This window comes from Corvus kubaryi, unplaced genomic scaffold, assembly GCF_017639235.1.
Source record: "Corvus kubaryi isolate FWS band 111438036 unplaced genomic scaffold, C.kubaryi_AGA036_p1.0 37386, whole genome shotgun sequence".
Lineage (NCBI taxonomy): Eukaryota > Metazoa > Chordata > Aves > Passeriformes > Corvidae > Corvus > Corvus kubaryi.
In genome coordinates, this window is record NW_024581128.1 from 376,971 (window position 1) to 395,041 (window position 18,071).

The 18,071-nt window shown below is 49.9% G+C and overlaps 1 protein-coding gene across 10 annotated transcripts in view; it reads right to left on the reverse strand.

The window, feature by feature from the left end:
* Positions 1 to 18,071, reverse strand: part of SLC8A1 (solute carrier family 8 member A1) — a 128,358-nt gene that overhangs the window by 13,148 nt on the left and 97,139 nt on the right. For 5 of the 10 annotated variants that reach the window (XM_042036590.1, XM_042036592.1, XM_042036588.1 and 2 more), the window contains exon 4: positions 774 to 877. In XM_042036590.1, coding sequence (XP_041892524.1) covers positions 774 to 877 — 104 coding nt within the window. Of the gene's footprint in view, positions 1 to 773; positions 878 to 1,219; positions 1,327 to 18,071 lie in introns of all 10 variants that reach the window. The other 5 variants (XM_042036589.1, XM_042036591.1, XM_042036585.1 and 2 more) reach the window with 1 other exon arrangement.

The window sequence follows — 18,071 nt, forward strand, 5'->3', positions numbered from 1 at the left end:
AAGGCTTTAATAATGGTCCATATTTAAAGTAACTCTAAAACTGCTTCTTGCTCAGCCACCAACTGTGTGCAGAACCAGCTGTTGCCATTAATCCTCATCTAATTTTCTAGCAGAAAAAAAAAATAGGTGAACTCTGTCTTTTTGGGAAGTTTAGCATTTTGTTTAGAAATGTGATGAAAGAGGAAATTGTTTTTATTATTCCTGTGAGAAGCTATTATCCAATGCAGAGCCATGAAACTTCATTTGAGCATAACCTGATTTACCTAAACGGATTGCATCTCATGGTATTACCTACTTTGGCTGTGATTTTCATCTATTTTCAGATCCTAGCGCCAGTATAAAAAGGCTAAAATTACTGCTCTGGCCATGCATTTTATTTCAAGTGAAAGCTGTTTTATCTTCTGGTAAAAATGATGCAGCGTTGCCCTTTTCACTTGTCGAGGCTGGATGCTCTCTTTGATTTAATGAAGGTGCAGCAGGGCAGCACTCCCAAAATGTCTCAGGGGGCTGGGTGACGCTCCTCGTCCCCTGCCTGGATGCCCCGGGGTGGCCCCAGGAGCACTCCTCGCTCCCTGGAGCCCCAGTGAGTGGGATGGAGTCCTCTCCAAATGAAAGAGGAAAGAAAACAGAGCAAAAAGGTGCAGCGGCCAAGCTTCGAAGGAGGGAGGGCAAAACGGCCAGGAGCCAAAGTGCGAGGAGAAAGGAGTGTGAGAGTAGGGAGACACAGAGAAAGCGGCAGCGTCTCGAGAGCTGGTCTGGTTTTACTCTCACACCTTTCACTCCTCGTCGTAGCCACACCGGATCCCCAAGCACAAGGAAGAAACTGCACTCTTTCTCATACTCCTCACGGTCAAGTACTCTAAGGGTAATGAATTTCCTGTGGGAACACAAGACAAAGGCAAACACATGATTGGCATCGCACACACATGCAGGTCATGTCTGCCCGGGTGCTGTGGTGACAGAGATGGTTGGGTGGGGGAAAGGGGCTGCACATCCCCCCACGGGCATATGGGGAAGGGCAGGAGCGTCCTCACCACCTGGCTGAGGTTGTGCCTTGGTGGTCTGGGGAAAGGCTGTGTTCAGGGGGCATGGGGAGTGGCCTTGCTCCTGCCCTTTTCCATAGGCACTGGGGATGTGAGCTCAGTGTTGCAGGTGCCAGACATGAGTGAGCCAGACAGGGACACACAGGCTGGGCTCAGCCCCGGAGCACGTCCCCCACCTTTCTTCTCACTCATCTCCACCAGCCGGGGCTCCCCGATCTCTAGGTAGAAGGTCTTGTTTTTCTCATACTCCTCATCATCTATCACCTTGATCGATATCGTTTTGCTGGAACAGAGAAGAAGAAATAGAGATTCAAGAGTAAGGGGGGAAAAGGGAGGAGGAGTAACAGGGAGCAGAACAGAAGGAGGAGGCAAAGGAGGAGGGCAGAAAGAGCAGGAGAAAGGGGCTGTGGACAGAAAACAGTGGTTTTGGTGGCACAGGCTGGAGGGACAGCACAGCCAAAAGCAAAGGGCAGGAGCCAATGGGCCAAGCTTGCCTCAGGATGGGCATGGACCACAGAGCACCGGCAGCCTGCAGGTGCCATTCTCCCTGGCACGGCCAGAGGCCATGGCTGGGCATGACACAGCCTGGACCAACCTTCCCCAGAGGTGTCTTGGCAAGACACGTCCCTTTCCAAAAACCTGTGGTATACAACAGCCCCTTGACAGCTTGCACACGTTGCATAGGCACCAGCACTGGGAACCAGCACAGACCAAGCCTCTGGAAGCATGATGCACTGCTCAAGCTTGGATATGGAAGAGGCTCTGCCTCCCCAGGCTCAGCAGATTCATGAACAACCTCATGATCAGCTGCTCAGTTTGGGCTTTGGAGGCTCTAATTTACAAGCTTGAAAGGGACATTGGAGTTAGGACTTTCTCTGTGAAGGGAATGTGAAGGAAAAACGGTGTCCTGGATAGAGCAGGCACATGGAAAGCTTCACTGATAGGAGATTTTACTTTTCAAATTTTACTTTACAGGCAGCACATCCTGTCCCAAGCCTTCAAGGTTTAATCCTCTCCCGTTGGAGAGACGAGCAGCAATTCCCTCTCAGGTGACCCAGGGTTGCTGAATTTGCCCCTGGAACATCATCAGGACAGGTCCAAAGGCAGAGTCACTGCTCAGAGCACAGCCACAAGCACACAGCACAGAAGCTGAAAGCCTCACAGGAGGCTGTGGCCACCGGGAGAGAGGTTTGCTCCTTGAGCCACCCGATAAAGTAAAAATTGCTCTTCCAGTGGAAAAAAATTGGCACAGACGTTTTTCAGCTCCTTTCAGGGACTCACAGAAGCACCCAGCTGAAAGCTGCTCCCCAGAAGGTGACCATACCTGGGGTACAAACATGGGGGGGGCACCTGTGCTACTGTGGTCCTTCCTACAGTGCAAAGTCCTTGCAAAGACAACAGAGACAGAAATCCAGCAGCCTCTGCTCCTTCCTGGAGGCTCTGCTCACTGTCATGGCATTGCTGTGGGGACAGGACCTCCTCCTGGCTCTCATCTTGATCCAGACAAGAAGTAAGAAAGAGTAACAGCACAAAACAAAAAGCCAAGGCAGTGATTGTAGTCCTGTGCTTGCTGCCGGCCTTCTGGCTGGATTTGCTTTCCCCCGCACTCCCCTGACAGCACTGCCCTCCTGTGAATGCTTTTACCTAAACCAGCTTCCCTGTTGCTCCCTCCCTGCCCAAGCCTGAATGCCCTGTCCTTCGAAGAAATATTTCATGTCCCATCCCCGGCTCCCCTGCACTTTCCATGAGCACCCAGCCCCAAGGCTGCTCCAGTATATGATGAAGGAGGTTCTGCTGTTCCTGGCAGGTCCCAGCACTGAAAACCCATAAACATGGAAGAAAGCCACGCTCTAGGGGAGTGAAACTGAGGCCATACTGCCGTAATTTCTGGCTTTCCCCCCTCCTTGCACATCTGCACTGGCCACCCAGAGCCCCTCTGTTAAGCTGACAAGTATTTGGCAGCAGAGTCAACATTTTCTACTCATTCAGGGTAAACACCTCAAGCATTCGGAGGAACAGCCAGGATGATTTCTTGTGCTGTTTGCTGTGAGTCAGGAGTGTATTAAGTTTGCCCTTCATGCTTTTAATGAAACCATTTACTCAAGAGCGAGTGATGGCTGTGAAAATTGCAACAATGCAGCACGGCTCAGTGTAATTGTATTTTATAATGAATATCTGTAATAATTTGTTCAGTTTGTAATTATTGCTGCAATAGGTTTGTACACAGGAAAAATGGTTACCAAGCAGGCAGCTGATCTTGCTTTGCGTTGATGAGTTAGGGGAAATTACCACGTATTAAAAAACTAATGAAGGATATAAAAATGCTCTCAGTTAAGCTTTCAAAGAGAACCTGATAGAATTACCAGAATGGTATGATTTCAGAAACATTACTAACAAAATCAATAATTTTTCTGACGACTCCCATTAAAATGTACACTGCATCCCGGCCTCATGTAGGAAAACCCCCCTCAGGAAAGTTAATTAAGACAGGTGCCTTCCTAAATTCTGAAGGCAGCAGAGGCATCAAGACATAAACTTCCTATGGGTGTGCTCTGGCTTGCCATGTGTGGCATTCCTCAAAGTCCCACAAAATAACTCTCTCTCACAAAAAGAAACCTGGGTGCCAATTAAAAAAATACGTTTCTGATGCTTAGATACGACACCAATAGGACTCCTCTGAGTAAAGCAGACTAATGGGGCTTTAAGTGCCACTGCCAGGAGGTGGTGGTGTTACGCAGTTTTCCAAGTGATCATTCCAGGGTGGGAACAAGTGCCCTGTGCTGGGTAGACATGTGCGCTGCTGCTGTTTCTGCTACACGAGGCTGCTGGGAAAATGGGTAGGCAGAACAAATGGCAAGTCTGCTCTCTGGGTGAATTTCCAATCAGCAAAAATTGCTGAGGCAAATTTGTCCCTGGGATGAGACTGCAATCCTGGAGAAAAGGATTACCTCCTAATGGTGTTTGAGAAACAGCAAGGATGTGAAAATAAAACAGGCTATTTTTAGAGCGTGCCTGATCTCCATCAGAGCCTTCTGCCTGCTGCAGAGCCCCTTCCCAGGGTCCCGCACACGTGTGGCACGGCTCGGTCAGTGCAAAGGAGGAGGGCCAGGCAACTGCACGATTTATCCTGCATTAGAGTGAGGACTGCTTTCTACAGCAATCCAGGACAGGCACTGATGTCCCCCTGCTCTTGCTGGACCCTTCGATGTGGTCCCTGCCTCTCACTCCTCTCCCACGCAGAGATGTGCCGTGGCTGTGAGGATGTGAGCAGCATCGGGCCCCCACGGGCTTTCCTTGCATTCCAGAACGTGGTGGGAATGAGGCGGAGCGTGGGCAGAGCCAGGACAGCTGGCTGAGGCTCACAGAGCAACCACAGCACTGGGTGCAGCAGCATCTGAACTCCTTGTCCCTGGACTTTCCCAGCTGCACACCGCGGGATGGGGAGACCAAAGTCCCCAAAGCACAAGCACATCCTGAAATTTGCATTTAAGATCTCTCTCTCTCTCTCTCTCCTGTGACTCAGGGGCTCTTTCAGAACAAGCTGTGATAGTGTATAACAGAAAACCAAAGGGACACTAATTAGCACCCTGAAATCCCCCATGCTGCCTCACTGCAGGGCCAGGATCCAGGAATCCCAAATTCACAAGAAAGAGGGAAAATACCAAAGGATTAAAGCAGAAGATTAAGCGGCCTCTAAACCATTGCCTCTAAACCATTGCCTCTAAACCATTTTCTTCACCTCGTGGGAATCTGGGATCAATACAGAGGGTGTTTCCAAGCTGTCCCTTCTACACAGAAGCTGAGAATCAGCTTTGATTTGGGGCTGACAGTGGCGTTTTTGCCATAACCAAATGTCTGCAGGAGCTGGGTATTAAAGCCAAAAACCCAGGATCCCATGAGTGCAAAACACCACAGCCCCTGAAATACCTGGATTATTTTTTTCCTCTTTTGACCCTCAGTCATGCTGCAGGTGGGAAAGAACAATTTCTGGAGAATCTCTCCAACACGTGGAGATAGAGGTCCTGTGTTGATATAAACCACCAGCCTTGACACACCTCCCTCTCCCTTCCTCCAGTGATACCATGGGGCAAGTTTGCAGCAAACCACGGGGTTTTCCTTCCACTGGTGTTGGGTCCATCTCACTTGAGCTAAGGAGCCCTGCTCTGGCATGAGGACTGAGGGCATCCATGACCCATCTGACTGTCTGCACTTCTGTATCAGAAATTGCACTTCCCTGGGTCTGCAGTCAAAGCAACTGCTGAGGGAATGAATTTCATTCCACTTCCGTGTACTGGAAATCAAAGAGTAAACACGTCTTGCAGAATTGCAGCTCCAGCCCTTCTCCTCTTGCAGACACCCAGCAGCAACAGGAGAGGAGTGATGTCTTTGTACCAGTGTCATACAAAGCTCTGCCCTCACTCCAAGTCCAACGCCCTCCATCAGGACCTACTTTTCATTTCAAACCATGTTATTTCATTTGAACTGAAGAGGTCTTTTATCACAGCATTCCCACACAACCCTCAGTTGCAACAGCCCATGGAAAAGTCCTTTTGGCTGGAGATGCTCTAGGGAAGAGCTGCTACACCAATGTACAATGGCAAAGGCAGGGCATGAAGAGAACCAATGCTTGGAGCAAAATGCCAGCTGGGGAGGGCACCCTGTGAGCAATCTCGTGCATGTGCAGGGACAGGTACATATGTAATGAGCTAGAGCAGTCCAGCACAGGGTGACAGGAGCAGGACCGAGATCAACAGCGACATATTTCTCTGCAAGTATTTTTCTGACAGCAGGAGAGAAGATGGGCGCAGCATGGGGCAAAGATGTAAGGATCTGGGAGTCCCAGCTCTTCTGTCTCCACTGGCCTTTTCCCTCCAGGGAGCAAATGGCATCAGAAATTACTGGTGTGGATCTCCATGGACCTTTGCATTCGTTTTGAACCCGAATATCTGCACAGTCATGGCAAACCTCTGGAAATCCTGAGTATATCTGTGAATATACCGCCATTCCCACTCTACATGGTACTGCTTAGTTCCATGAAATGGCAGAAACTGCTCTCCTGGCTCAGATGAGCAACCAGCATTGCAAAAGGACCATGGGAACTTGGAGGGCATCAGCAGTCAGCTCTGGAAAGATTCAGGCAGGACACGCTGGAGGACAGGGGACATCATCCAGGGCACTTCTTGACCAGGCCAGATCTCCAGGAGCAGAGATGTCTCAAGTCCAGCACTCACTTCCTTAGCTCTCTTTCAGAACCACAGTCATGCCAGAGCTGGAATAGCCAAGAACTTCTGCACACAGTCAGTAATGGTGTCTCCAGTGGGCCAGGAAAATGATAATCTCTAAACACACAACCAGCTGTTAGAGCAGGCGGTAACAAGCTGGCCCATGAGAACATGGCACGCTGCTGCTGTCTGCCCAGACACTTGTTCCTGAATCAATAGAGGGAATTATGCACTTCTGCAGCTTGTCACCCATCCAGCTTCCACTGATCACCCAGGAGAGCTACAGGAGTAGCTTGGAGGATGTTCAGCTGCAGATTCAGAGCTACAACACCCGGGCTGGGCAGTCAGGAGTGGGTTGTGTTGCCTAAGCCTGGTGCCGCCAGCCCTGATGTCCCAACAGACCAGCACTACCCACCCAGAGGGCCATCAATTACAGTGAGGGGATAGCCATGAGGGACACATGTTCTGGAGGTGACACTGCAAAGCCACATCCATTGGGGCTGCCTGTCCTAGCACGCACTCCCAGACTCCCACAGAACCCTGCCACATTGATTTCTCATACATCTGCCTGTCAGCCAGCCACTTAATTAGCTGAAGTTAGAGCTTGCCATGAGAGATGGGCACGTGGCTTGGGAAGCTCCATGCCTCACACAGCTCATGTGGTCACTGGGCACCGGGCAGTGCCTGCGCAGAGGGGCTGTGGTGAGGCATCATGTGCCAGGGGGAAGAAAGCTCCCAAATCATCATCATTACAGCTGGACACCACCTGAGCCAGAGGTCAGGGCCACATAAATGGGCCTCAGCCACAGTGAGGAGCCTGGACCAGACCCACGGGCATGGTTGGAGCCAACCACCAAGAGCAGCTTCCCTGCTCCAATTCCTGACAGATACGCGAGGAAGGAAGTTGCTTGTTGCTGGGAAGGGAAAGGAGCTGACAGGGCTTTTCTTCCACCAGTTGACAACAAAACTGCACCTTATGGTGACAAGGTGGCAGCTTCACGTGCAGAGAGACACCCAGGTCTGTGGTGGAGGTGTTTGTCCCAGCCACAGGGCAAGTGTGTGTGGTGGGGGACACAGGTGAGGGCAACGTGACACCTGCTCAGCCAGTGCAGGGACAAACCTTCCTGAAGGACGGAAGAGGGGCAAAAATGGGCCAGATTATGTGAATGACCTTGTGCCACACATGCTTTTAGCTGTTCCACAGTGGTGTCTGACAGAGGAGAGGGTTCATCAGGATTTCTGTCCCTGCTGATGGGTTCCCATCTGTGTAAGATGTCCCATGAGTCACCCACTCATGCAGGATCCTTTGCCGAACCAAGCCTTGCTGACACGAAATGTCTGTACTTAATGAAAATCTTGCCTGCAGTGCACTGCAAACATGACAGGGAGGGAAAACGAAAACCTGCCTGAAACGAAGCATGACGCACGCTTTGGAAAGTGTGGATGTGAGCTGATCTGATGTGGCAGCTTGGTTTGCTGGTCCAGCAGCCCAGGTCTGTGTGGAGCTTCACAGTCCAATGCCTCCCAAAACTGATCGAGCACACCAGCCTGGACACTGCAAACAAGGGGAGGGGGAAGTGGAAATGGTCCCTCCATACCTTTCCCCCCACCTCTGTAGCCAAAATTCATCTGGCTACGCTTATTTTCTTGTATGCCCTCCACCTCTTTCCCCAAGGCCTCCTGAATCAATCAGACGGCAGGGCTGTGTTGTCATTTCCATGTCTGCCTAAACCAACTGCTCCCCTGGCCTCGGGATGGGCTGAGTTTAAATGACAACATACGGCTCAGATACATAACACCGTCCTGCTCCAGAGCATCACTACCAGGAAAATCCTGGAAAAAGATCCAGCCTGCTCTTCCTTGGCTTTGCAGGAACACAAGGCATGAGAGGTGGTCTGCAGAGACAGGAAGACTGAGGGCTGTTGCTGCTCAAACAGCTGGGATGATGCTCAGTGCCTCAAAAAATACTTTTTAGGAGCAGTGATTGCCAGGTAAGATGATTTCCCATGCCAGACTGAAATGCTGCTTGACTCTCCTCCTAGGAAGACCATATTGAGAAGGATTTGTCAGATCAGAAATGTTTTTCTGGCGAATCCTCAATGTTTGCTCTGCTGTGACTGTGAATTCTGTGCTCTGACTAATGCACTTCATTCATCTGCCAGTGTCACATCTTGCAAGGGACCAGCTGGGCAAAGATGAATGGCACTCTCTTGATCTGACCCAAACCAGTGCCTGAGCCTTTGGTCATGCTTAAATATTTCCACAGCTCCAGCTGCGGCCTCCTCTTCCATGGCTCCAGATGTGGTGACACAAGGACAAAACTATTTTCCTGCTTTTCCCCAATCTCATTGCCATGCACGTCTAGTGACAGTGATCCACGGTCCTCAAAGCTCCCACAGTGCCTGCTGGAGGCAGGATCCCTGGGGGATCAAATAAGACCCATCTAGATCCGTGTCTGGAGCCCCAAGGACAGCCTGCACAAAGAGTGCAATACCACTGATGGCTAGGAGGGAAAACACATTTGATGTGAATTTGATCAAAAACACCCCCAGCAGCAATTACTTAAGGTACCCAGGAAAGCTGACAGAGTAAAATGACTTCTCCCCTGGCTGTGCACAGCCCTGCCCATGCCAGCTGAAAACTGCATTAGTCCTGAAAAATCCATCCTGCGCTGCAAGCAAAGGATTGACTGCCCAGGGCTCAGCCCAGCCCAACATCCTTGCTCAGTGTAAAACCCTGCAAATCCCACTTCTAAGCCTACAGGGTTAAGAGCCAAAATCTGACACATTCCCCCATTCTGCCTTTCTGGGATTTTCTCTTGACTGACCCGGCTGAGCAGTCAGGTCTGTGGGTAGTGCAGGCAAGTAAATAAGGGGAGAGAAACTTGGCACACAGTTGCTTCTTGCATCCAAATACACATCCAGCTTTTCTTTGCAGCCAGGTTCCCCCTCATGACAATAATTGCTCTCACCTTTCAAATAAATATGAGTTGCTCTTCCCTGTGTGCACCTGGATAGTTGCCATGACAATGCTCCTCAAACAGGAGACATCACTCTTTAAATGGCTTTTGGCCTCCACAAAATGAATTTCAACGAGCACCTGCCAGCAAAAAGGGCATTTCTGCAGTTCTGTATAACATTTAGCAAACTTTGCTGAATTAAACCTGACTGAACGAAAGAGTGGGGACCACTGGAAATAACAGGTCAATGTCTAATAGCATGGCTTCAGCACCAGGAATCAGGATTCAAGGAAGCCTGAAATACATGTGCTGTGCATGAACTGCTCCAGCACCGCCACTACAGCAAGGGGAAGGCACATTTCAAATCCTGCTTGCCTGGGTTTGAGGGAGAAGGAGAATTTCCCTTCTTGTTTGGGAAGACACTTGACAAGGAGCCTTGATTGTGCCCTGCCACTCTGCCAGGGCTGATGACAGCCAGCTCTGCTGCTGGAAAAGCAGCTGTACATGGGAAAAGAAGGAGAAGACGAGGAATGCTTAGCGACAGCAGAGGGCATGCCACAAAAATTCAAAGGGCAAACATCAATACAGAATGTGCAGGTCTGATTTCAAGAGCAGCAACCATAGTCTTTCTAGCTCCATGCTCAGCCAGGCATGTGTCTGAATCCTCTTATTTGATGGCTGGCCCCAAAGACCAGGCCCTGCTTTTCCAGACACTCCTCCAAAATTCTTGGCATGGTGACCCAGCTGCAGGATCAAAGCCTCCTGATGGTGTGGCAGGAGCAAACACCTCACCATCACTACATTTATCATCCCTCGTCCAGTGAGGGATGCAAGGGGCTGATTTCAAGACTTGGACAGTAGAGTCACACTGAACTTTTATTAGAAGAAGTTGTAAGTGGTCTCCTGTCAGGGTTCTAGGGAGGCTCAAGTGGAATCCTCACATTCTAGCAATTAAAGTGACTGGATGCAGAGATCACTCCTGGTCCAGACTCCCTTTGGCAAGTGCCCCGTGCTGGAACAGTATCAGAGGTTACCTGATGGCATAAAAGATGTGAAGTGTCTGGGTACCAGCACATGAAATGCTGTCATTATGCAGGCTTGAAACATCAGGGATGCTCTGAAGACCATAACCCAAGCTGAGAGCTATACCCCAGTGCTTTGCCATGCTGTCACTATGCCACAAGGCAAGCCCTGTGAGGGAGGTGATACAGATCTTGAGTTCTTAACCCCTCTACCCAGGGATAAGGCCAGCGAGCTCAGACTGTGCCCCATAAAGTATTCAGCCAGCCCCAGAGAGGGGCTGCTGCTGGGACAATGCTGCCTTAAGCAGTGACACCGTTTGGACCATTGAGTCAACAGATGACCCCAAAATCTCAAGTCTGCACTAAAGGTGATGCTTGGTGTATTCATGCTGCTATTTCCATCCTTTGGGGATGGCTCTGGCCAAGGAAAAGCCTGTGCATGAGTGCCAGCAGTGGGGTTCTATGTCTCCAGCCCAGCAAATCTTCAGACAGCTTGGTAGTTGATTGGTTTGGGGTTTTTTTCCTCTCTTCCTTTTCAATGACTTCCATCGCCAGAGGGCAGACGAAAAAAGTGCGTCAGTTGAGGCCTGTGTGGAGGGTGCTGCCACAGCAAGGAGCCATTCCCTGCCCTTGCTGAAGGGTTTTGCCACTCTGGTGGCTGCAGCATCCTGACAAGGGCCATTCCAGTGGAGTTTCCTTGTTGCTGGACACTCTGGAGGTCAGGAGCATGTGGGCAACTTCAAGAGCCACCACTCACACTGTGACTGACACACCACCTGTTTACTGCCAAATAAATTAAGTTGTGAAATATGTCCCTCTCAGTTGTAACTCTGTGCATAAAAACCCTTTGAAAGAGACACCAGGTCTCCTGAAGTCCCAGTGATCCATGGGGTTAAAGCCTGTGGTGGGTGCACAAAAGCAAACACAGGTTTGCCAAGGATCCCTCCCAGTGCCGAGATAGGCAGGAAACCAATCCGATGAGGAGGATGAAAAAATTCTGCTTCTGTCTCCAGTTACCAAGGAGATTGTTCAAACAAAGCTAAAATAAGAGGAACCAAGTGGCCAAGAGAAATGTGAGAGTGGAAGAGCACTTGAACGCTCTGTGACGGCTTTGCTGCCTAACAGGCTGGGCAGGGTGCCTGTGATGGGCTCAGCCTTGGCCAGCAGCTCTTCCCCTCTTCCCAGGGGAAAACGTCCATAGTTTGGTTTGCATGTACCTGGGTGAAAATGGCCAGGAGCTTTCAAAAATGGCAATACAGAAAAGTCCCTGCCCACAGAGGTTTCAGCCATGTGCTAGCCCCATTTATGGCAATTGTGGCAGCAGGACACAGCATTTGGTGGCCTCAGCCTGGACCTGTGTGTTCAGGTTCTCAGAGGAGATCTCCCTGTGGGAGCAAAGTAAAACCAGCTGTGTGTGGGGCTAAAAGTTACACCCTTTGTGACCAGCTCAGCAGCTCCAGTGTCTGTCTATAAGATCAGAGGGCTGGCAGATACATGGAATACGGGATGGAAAAATCCTACTGCAGAGCCCCGTGGACACACATGTGCTGGATTCGCTCCTGTGACAGTCACAGGTTCACAGAATCATTTAGGTTGGAAAAGACATCCAAGATCATCAAGATGCACCATTAAAGGTCAGAAGACAAACACCACCAGACTGCACACGAAGACAGGGCTTTCTCCAGCCCCACCTCGCGCCAGGGCTGCACAGGAGCTGCCTCAGGTCCAGCTGCACATTTCTCTTATGCTGAGAACTGCAGATGTTATGTGGAAGTGGCAATTCCCACACAAACCCCAGAGCCCATAAGCTGCTTCGATCCCTCTGCAATCCTTAGTTAAGGCAAGGAGCGGGAAAACTTCCCAGATGCTGTTTCTCCAGCAGATCCTCATATCTTACACATGCTCATCCGGATGCCTGATGCAGTCAGGGCTGTGAGTTAAAGGCAGTGCCTGTTGTTAAGCTTGCCCACAACTTTCCACTATTTTAGAGTCTGTCTCAGCTGCTTGGTGCTTTGCCAGACTTTAGCCATTCAGAATGAAACTTTCCATGTAGAGTGGCCACTGATGAGAGAGTAATGAAAAGCCTCACCGTCTCAGCTTTGGGAAAAAAAAAATGCTGCTCTGCCCATGCAAACATTTTTTCCCAAACACTATATTGAGTAATTCTCTCTTCCTTATGCTTTGCTGAAGAGGATGAAACTTAGCAGAAGGATCTCTCTCTAGTGCTCAGGATGTGCCAATTTGCTTAAATTAGACCAAGTTCTAAGACTCTAAAAACTTGCAAAATGCGTAGGCTTCTTCAAACTGGCAGCTCAAAGTCTTGGAAGATTTAATCTGCTCTGGAAATGCTCCATTCTTTCCCAGTGCCAAACCTGCTTTTGCACAGGCTGTGCCCTCAGCAGGGCTTTTCCTGTGCCTGGGAGCCGCTGGGGAGCAGGGAGCTCTGGCAGAAACAGGAAAGCTGGCTGGCCACCCATGGCAGGGGCAGCCATGGGGCCTGAGAAATTCCACAGCCATGCCTCCCCTCCTCCTCCTCCTCCTCCTTACTGCTGGCCTCTGAGCTGTGAATGTCTCCAGGCACATGGACTCTGCACCACAGACCCTGCATCCTTGCTGCAAGGATGGCAGGCTCTGCAGTATTTTTGGTAGCCCTCCTTACCAGCTTGTGCCACGTGAATGATGAAGCTTGCTGGCACACAGACACTTGCCCCCTCCTACTCAGCCTGGGATCTGTAGGGGATGATTCTCCTTTTCTGTCCATCCTGATCCTGAGCTTGAGTTAGTGAGCCAGGGCTGTTGGGGAAAGCCAGAGTTTAACTCTGTCCAAGCACTTGGCTGGGCAGGTAGAACCTGCTCCTTGTGCTGTATTCTCTGGCTGCAGGTGGAGTGATGCTACAAAAAAAAACCCCTGCTGCTCCTGGGAAGGGCAATTTAATACCAGAAGGCTTAGAAGCATTTAAAGCATGAAGAAGTGGGAACACACCTCAGTATTGTGCTTGGGAGTTTCTTCCTGGTGTGGGCCTGGTGGGAACCACTGGGATGGTTCAGGAGCTGGTGGGTGGAAGGAAGGCAGGAGGGAGGCCGAGGGAAAATGGTTTCCCAGAGAGTCCTCCCAGGGCAAAGCCGGGGAGGAGAAGAGAGAAAGATAGAAGCAAAGCTAGCTTGAGTTGCCTTTGGCTCCAGAAGGCCTCCCTAGTGATGGCAACTGCAGTATTATAAAAGTAGATTTTAAGAAGTGTTCTAAAGACACTATCAGGATTCAAGGAAACCGTAATAAAGTGTAGTGAGAGGAAACCAAATTGACCAAAACAACCAGCCAGGAAGTACAAGCTGCCTTTTGTATCTTGCCCCTCTTCCTCTCTGACACTCATTTGCTTTTCCTTCAAGCATGGACAAGTGCTGTTGTGGGGCTATTAATGCTTTCAAAGAAGAGAATGAAATGTCAGCTGGAGACTCCATTCAAAGACACACTGAGACACCCTTCCAAATGCTCTGCAAGGCAGCCCCCCTGCTGTCATTCATCACATCAATTCACATCATCTCATCATGATATCTAGTTTCCTATTGAATATCAGGATGCTGAGCCGACCATGAGCATATTTATTTACTAGAGTCAGGTAGAGATCCTCTAGTAGCCACAGACAGTTAAGTTTTATTTTCTCACCAGCATTCACATTTTAAAGCTATTTAAGTTAAATTAAACCCTTAACCACCCCAGGGCTCAAGCATGGTGAGTTAGGGTCATGTGCATGAGTGTGATGGGCCAGAAGCTGCAAGAGCACCCAAAGTCTCAGCCTATGGTACCATCAAGTGCAGCAAAATGTGTGGGGATCCGGACCACAGCTGAAGAGAGGGGCTGTGAGGCCACACAATCCTGTCAGATTTCCCCCTGCTTCTATCTGCAGCATGGTTTGACTGCATTTCAAAATGAATGGGGAAAATCTCAGCAGCAAGCGGGGGATGAAGCTCCAGAGGAGCTCCGAGCGTGGCAGCACCAGGAGAGCTGGGGTGAGCCGCAGCTCTGCGTGCACAGGGCTCATGTGTTCGGCTGGAGCCCAGGGGCAGCTGCAGCAGCCTTGGAGCCCTCCCTGGAAGTGAACATTTGCTCACGGTTGCTGTTTCCCCAGAGGAACCTTCGCAGATCACATTAGCAAAAGTCTCTAATTTTATTGGCACTACTCGGGAAAGATGTCAGGGCATGGGAGAAAAACAACCCCGAAACCTTAAGAAATTGGAATGCTGCTGTATGTATTTTCTGAGAGAGATTTTCAATTTGCTGCCTCCTTTTCTGAGAGCTAGACAGTGTATCAAAGAACATGATTGGGGTTTTGTTTGTTTGTTTGTTTGTTTGTTTAAAAAAAGAACTCTCTAGCAATAATCTTTATTGTTTTCCAATTCATAGCTGCCAGGGAGCCTGGAGGATTATTCTGCACAGAGCTATAAATGATGCCCCATATTAATGATTGCTTTCACTGATCTTCGGAGGAAAATTCCAGAGTGACTCGTCAAGATGAGATTTCCATTTCTACATCTCACATGAACAGCTGCATGTCAAAATCCTAGAAATAGGCACACAAACATGTTTCCCAGCTCCCAGAAACCCAGATAAAAATGCCCAAGGTACATTCCAAGTGGACAATGATTTGCATGCAGTGGGCCTTGCCAGAAAAGCAGCGAACAAAAATGATTTCCAGCTGAAGAGCAGAGAACCCTGCACCACATCCTGGGGCAAGGCAGCAAGCCCTGTCAGAAGGGGAGACCACAGCTTTTCCAGGGGGGCAGAAAATGCCATTGTTTCCCACCTGAAACAGCTGTGCCATAGAAAACGGCAGAGGGAGGCTGGTTTGAAAGCTGAAGATGGCAAGATTTACATCTGATTCATAGAAAATCTGGGTATAAGCAGCGAGTTCTCTGTGCTTGCTGAGCCATCACACGTCAGCCCAGCCACCTTCCTGGTACACACCCGGTGTCCCACAAATAGCAGGGCCATGTATATTTAATAGGCACACACACACACACACACACGCACAGCCTGGAGGCACTCAGCCCCAGCACTTGTAGCCTCCTTGCTGGCTTGGGTTGCTTTTGCCTTTTTAAGCCCAGAGCAGCCCCGTGTCCCTTCTGCAGTTCACAATCACCAGGCAGCCACAGTAAGGGTTTGTTTTCCAGCACACTCAAGCCCTGTGAACATGGTGTGTGGAGTAGGGCAGCGCCACAAGCAGCATAAACCTTTGTTTGATGGGACTTACACACACCATGAATTTTGTCCTTTATTAGGCGTCCTCTATCCATTCTATTATTCATGGTTCCAAGCCTCGTTTTCTCAAACTGCAGGGAAAGCCAAGAGCTAATCAGGATGAATAATTTTTGGGCTGGCACCCTTCACCCTCCAGCACACCATGGAGATGCACTGGGTACCAGGGGAGCCAGGATTTCCATTCCAGGGCTGTTACGAGCTCTAGAAAAATGAGCAATATCCAGGCGAATCAGGACCAGCTGTGAAAGCTGCAGCCATTGGGAAAAAATCTGACAAGCCTGTAGGGCTTCCCCTCTCCCAGCATGCTGATAGCTACAGGAAACAGACACTTTTTAAAGTTTTCACAACCGGGTTTCAGGAGGACCCATCAGCCTTGCTAAATATAATATTTCACTCTGTGAGCCATTATTTATTTATTTCTCTTGGCCCCTCTGCTGTCCCCACAAAGCTGCCTGGAAGTGAGGAAACTTGGCCTCACTGCATTTCAGACTGAAGCAATGCTCTGGATCTGCAAGCCAAAGGAAAACAGGAGTCAAGTTAAAAATATGCACATATTTTTGTGCATATATATTTGCAATTATTCTTTGTGGCAACGGGTTTGGGGATTTTTTTTGCTTTTGTTGTGTTTATAGACCCTCTTTCCAAATCTGATCCTTAGAGAAACATGTTTTGTTACTTTATCCAGCAAGCATTATGGCATTTTGATTTGGAAAGGGACAGGCCATTCCACAGACCGAGCTGCAGGAAGGCCCTGGCAAACAAGAGAAAGAAGGCTGGGGAGTGAGGTGTATGCTTGAGCCGTTTGTAGCTGTTTATTTAATAAAGATCTTTGCACAAGCTCCATGGATTGATGCACCCAAGCTAGGTGTCATTTGGTGAGTGAATCCAGGTGCCAGTTGATTTTCCCCACTCTCTCCACGCTGTTTGCTTCAGCTACGTGCTTGGGTCACAAGTGGGTTTGTCCAGCTCCCCCATGTGAACATTAAAAGTGCCCAAATGCCTCAGAGGAAAGGAAAATGACTGACTTTGGAGCTGGCTGTGCACACCAGCCATTTGCACCAATTTGCATGAGATTTGCATTTCATACTAATCACTACTCAAATGTGTGGAAAATATGGTTTTAATCAGCTGACTGTGGGCAAGCAAAGTAATCTCTCTCTCAGTTTTGAGCCAGTGACCTTCTGTCCCAGCATCAGAAGTGACATAAATTGCCACTTGGACGGCCTGGGCTTTTCCCAGGCAAGCCAAGCCAGCCTGGAGACACCAGGACACCCTGCTCTGCCCATCCGCTCTCCTCTAGTTCCCTCTCCCTTGCAGTGATAATTTCTTCTAGGAAAAGAGGCACAGGACTCATCCCAGAGCTACCAGAACCGATGCATTTGCTCTCAGCAGCCCCCTCCATCACTGGACAGTTCGGTATGTCCAGGGGACAACATTTAGGCTATTATGAAGCCAAACAGAGTGGATCACCAATGCACGCTCATTTTCCTGCCTTGCCTTCCTCCCCTCCCCTCCCTCTCCTTGGGAAGTCCTGGGCTTTTTAGCCATGTTCAAAAATGCATTTTGGCATAGTGTTGTTATTAGACATTAGAGAGCTCTGGCCTGCCAGCAGAATTCTGGGGACAGAAATGGATGTTCGTGAGCCTGGGGCTGAGACGTCCAGCAGAGAAATCCCAGCTCTGCTTGTGACCAACTGTATGAGGTCTCAGGAGAATGAGCCAGGCCAACAATTCGTCGCAGCCTTTGGAGGAGGATGCTGAAGTCACCCAGTCAAGCTGGCCCAGTGCCCAGTGGCCAGTGTCACCCTAGTGGGCAATGGGCCAGTTCGGCAGCACTGTTAATGCAGCCTTTTTACAAAAGTATTGAACTGGATCAGGACGTCTGGCCTAAACAAGCCCAGATTAACCAAGGACTGACTCCACTCTGCTGCTATTTTTAGCTCCCAAAACCAGTCTGACCATGCGCCGCCCTACAGCGCCTGCCTGTGAACGCTCTCAGCCTGATTTGACTCAGAGGGGGGTTTGACACAAGCATTCCTGTCTCTGTTACTCATCCCCAATGTCCCCATGGTGCTGATCTTCCATCTCTCCCCGTGTCATGCCCACTTCGGGCTGTGTCCACACAATTGAGTGGGTGTCTCCAAACGCTGCCAGAGTGGTTCCCCAGGAGCTGCCTTGGAGCAACAGGGCTGCCAGGCTCAGTGGGATGCTTCCTGGCAAAACCACCCGAACACGCAGGTGGCGTCTCCTCCGAGCCTCGGGTGCTTTGCTAACCTAACAAATTGCTACATGCCCTGCCTCTCAGGCTCGTTTTGCTGAAAAAATGACAAAACACACCTCTGCAAGCAGCAGCTGTTTGGGCTCATGCACCAAAATTCCCAGTGGGACTGAAGCGGCTGTGAGGCAGGAATGGCATGGCCACGTTGGATTTGACCGAGCAGCCTTGGCAGGTGCCAAGTGAAATGTTCCAGCCAGCTGGTGGCATGGGGAGGGAGGGCTGCTGGTGCATCAAGATGTCCATATCTGCCTGGAACACGCTGGAAAAGTGATGTCCGGCTGGGTCCCAGCC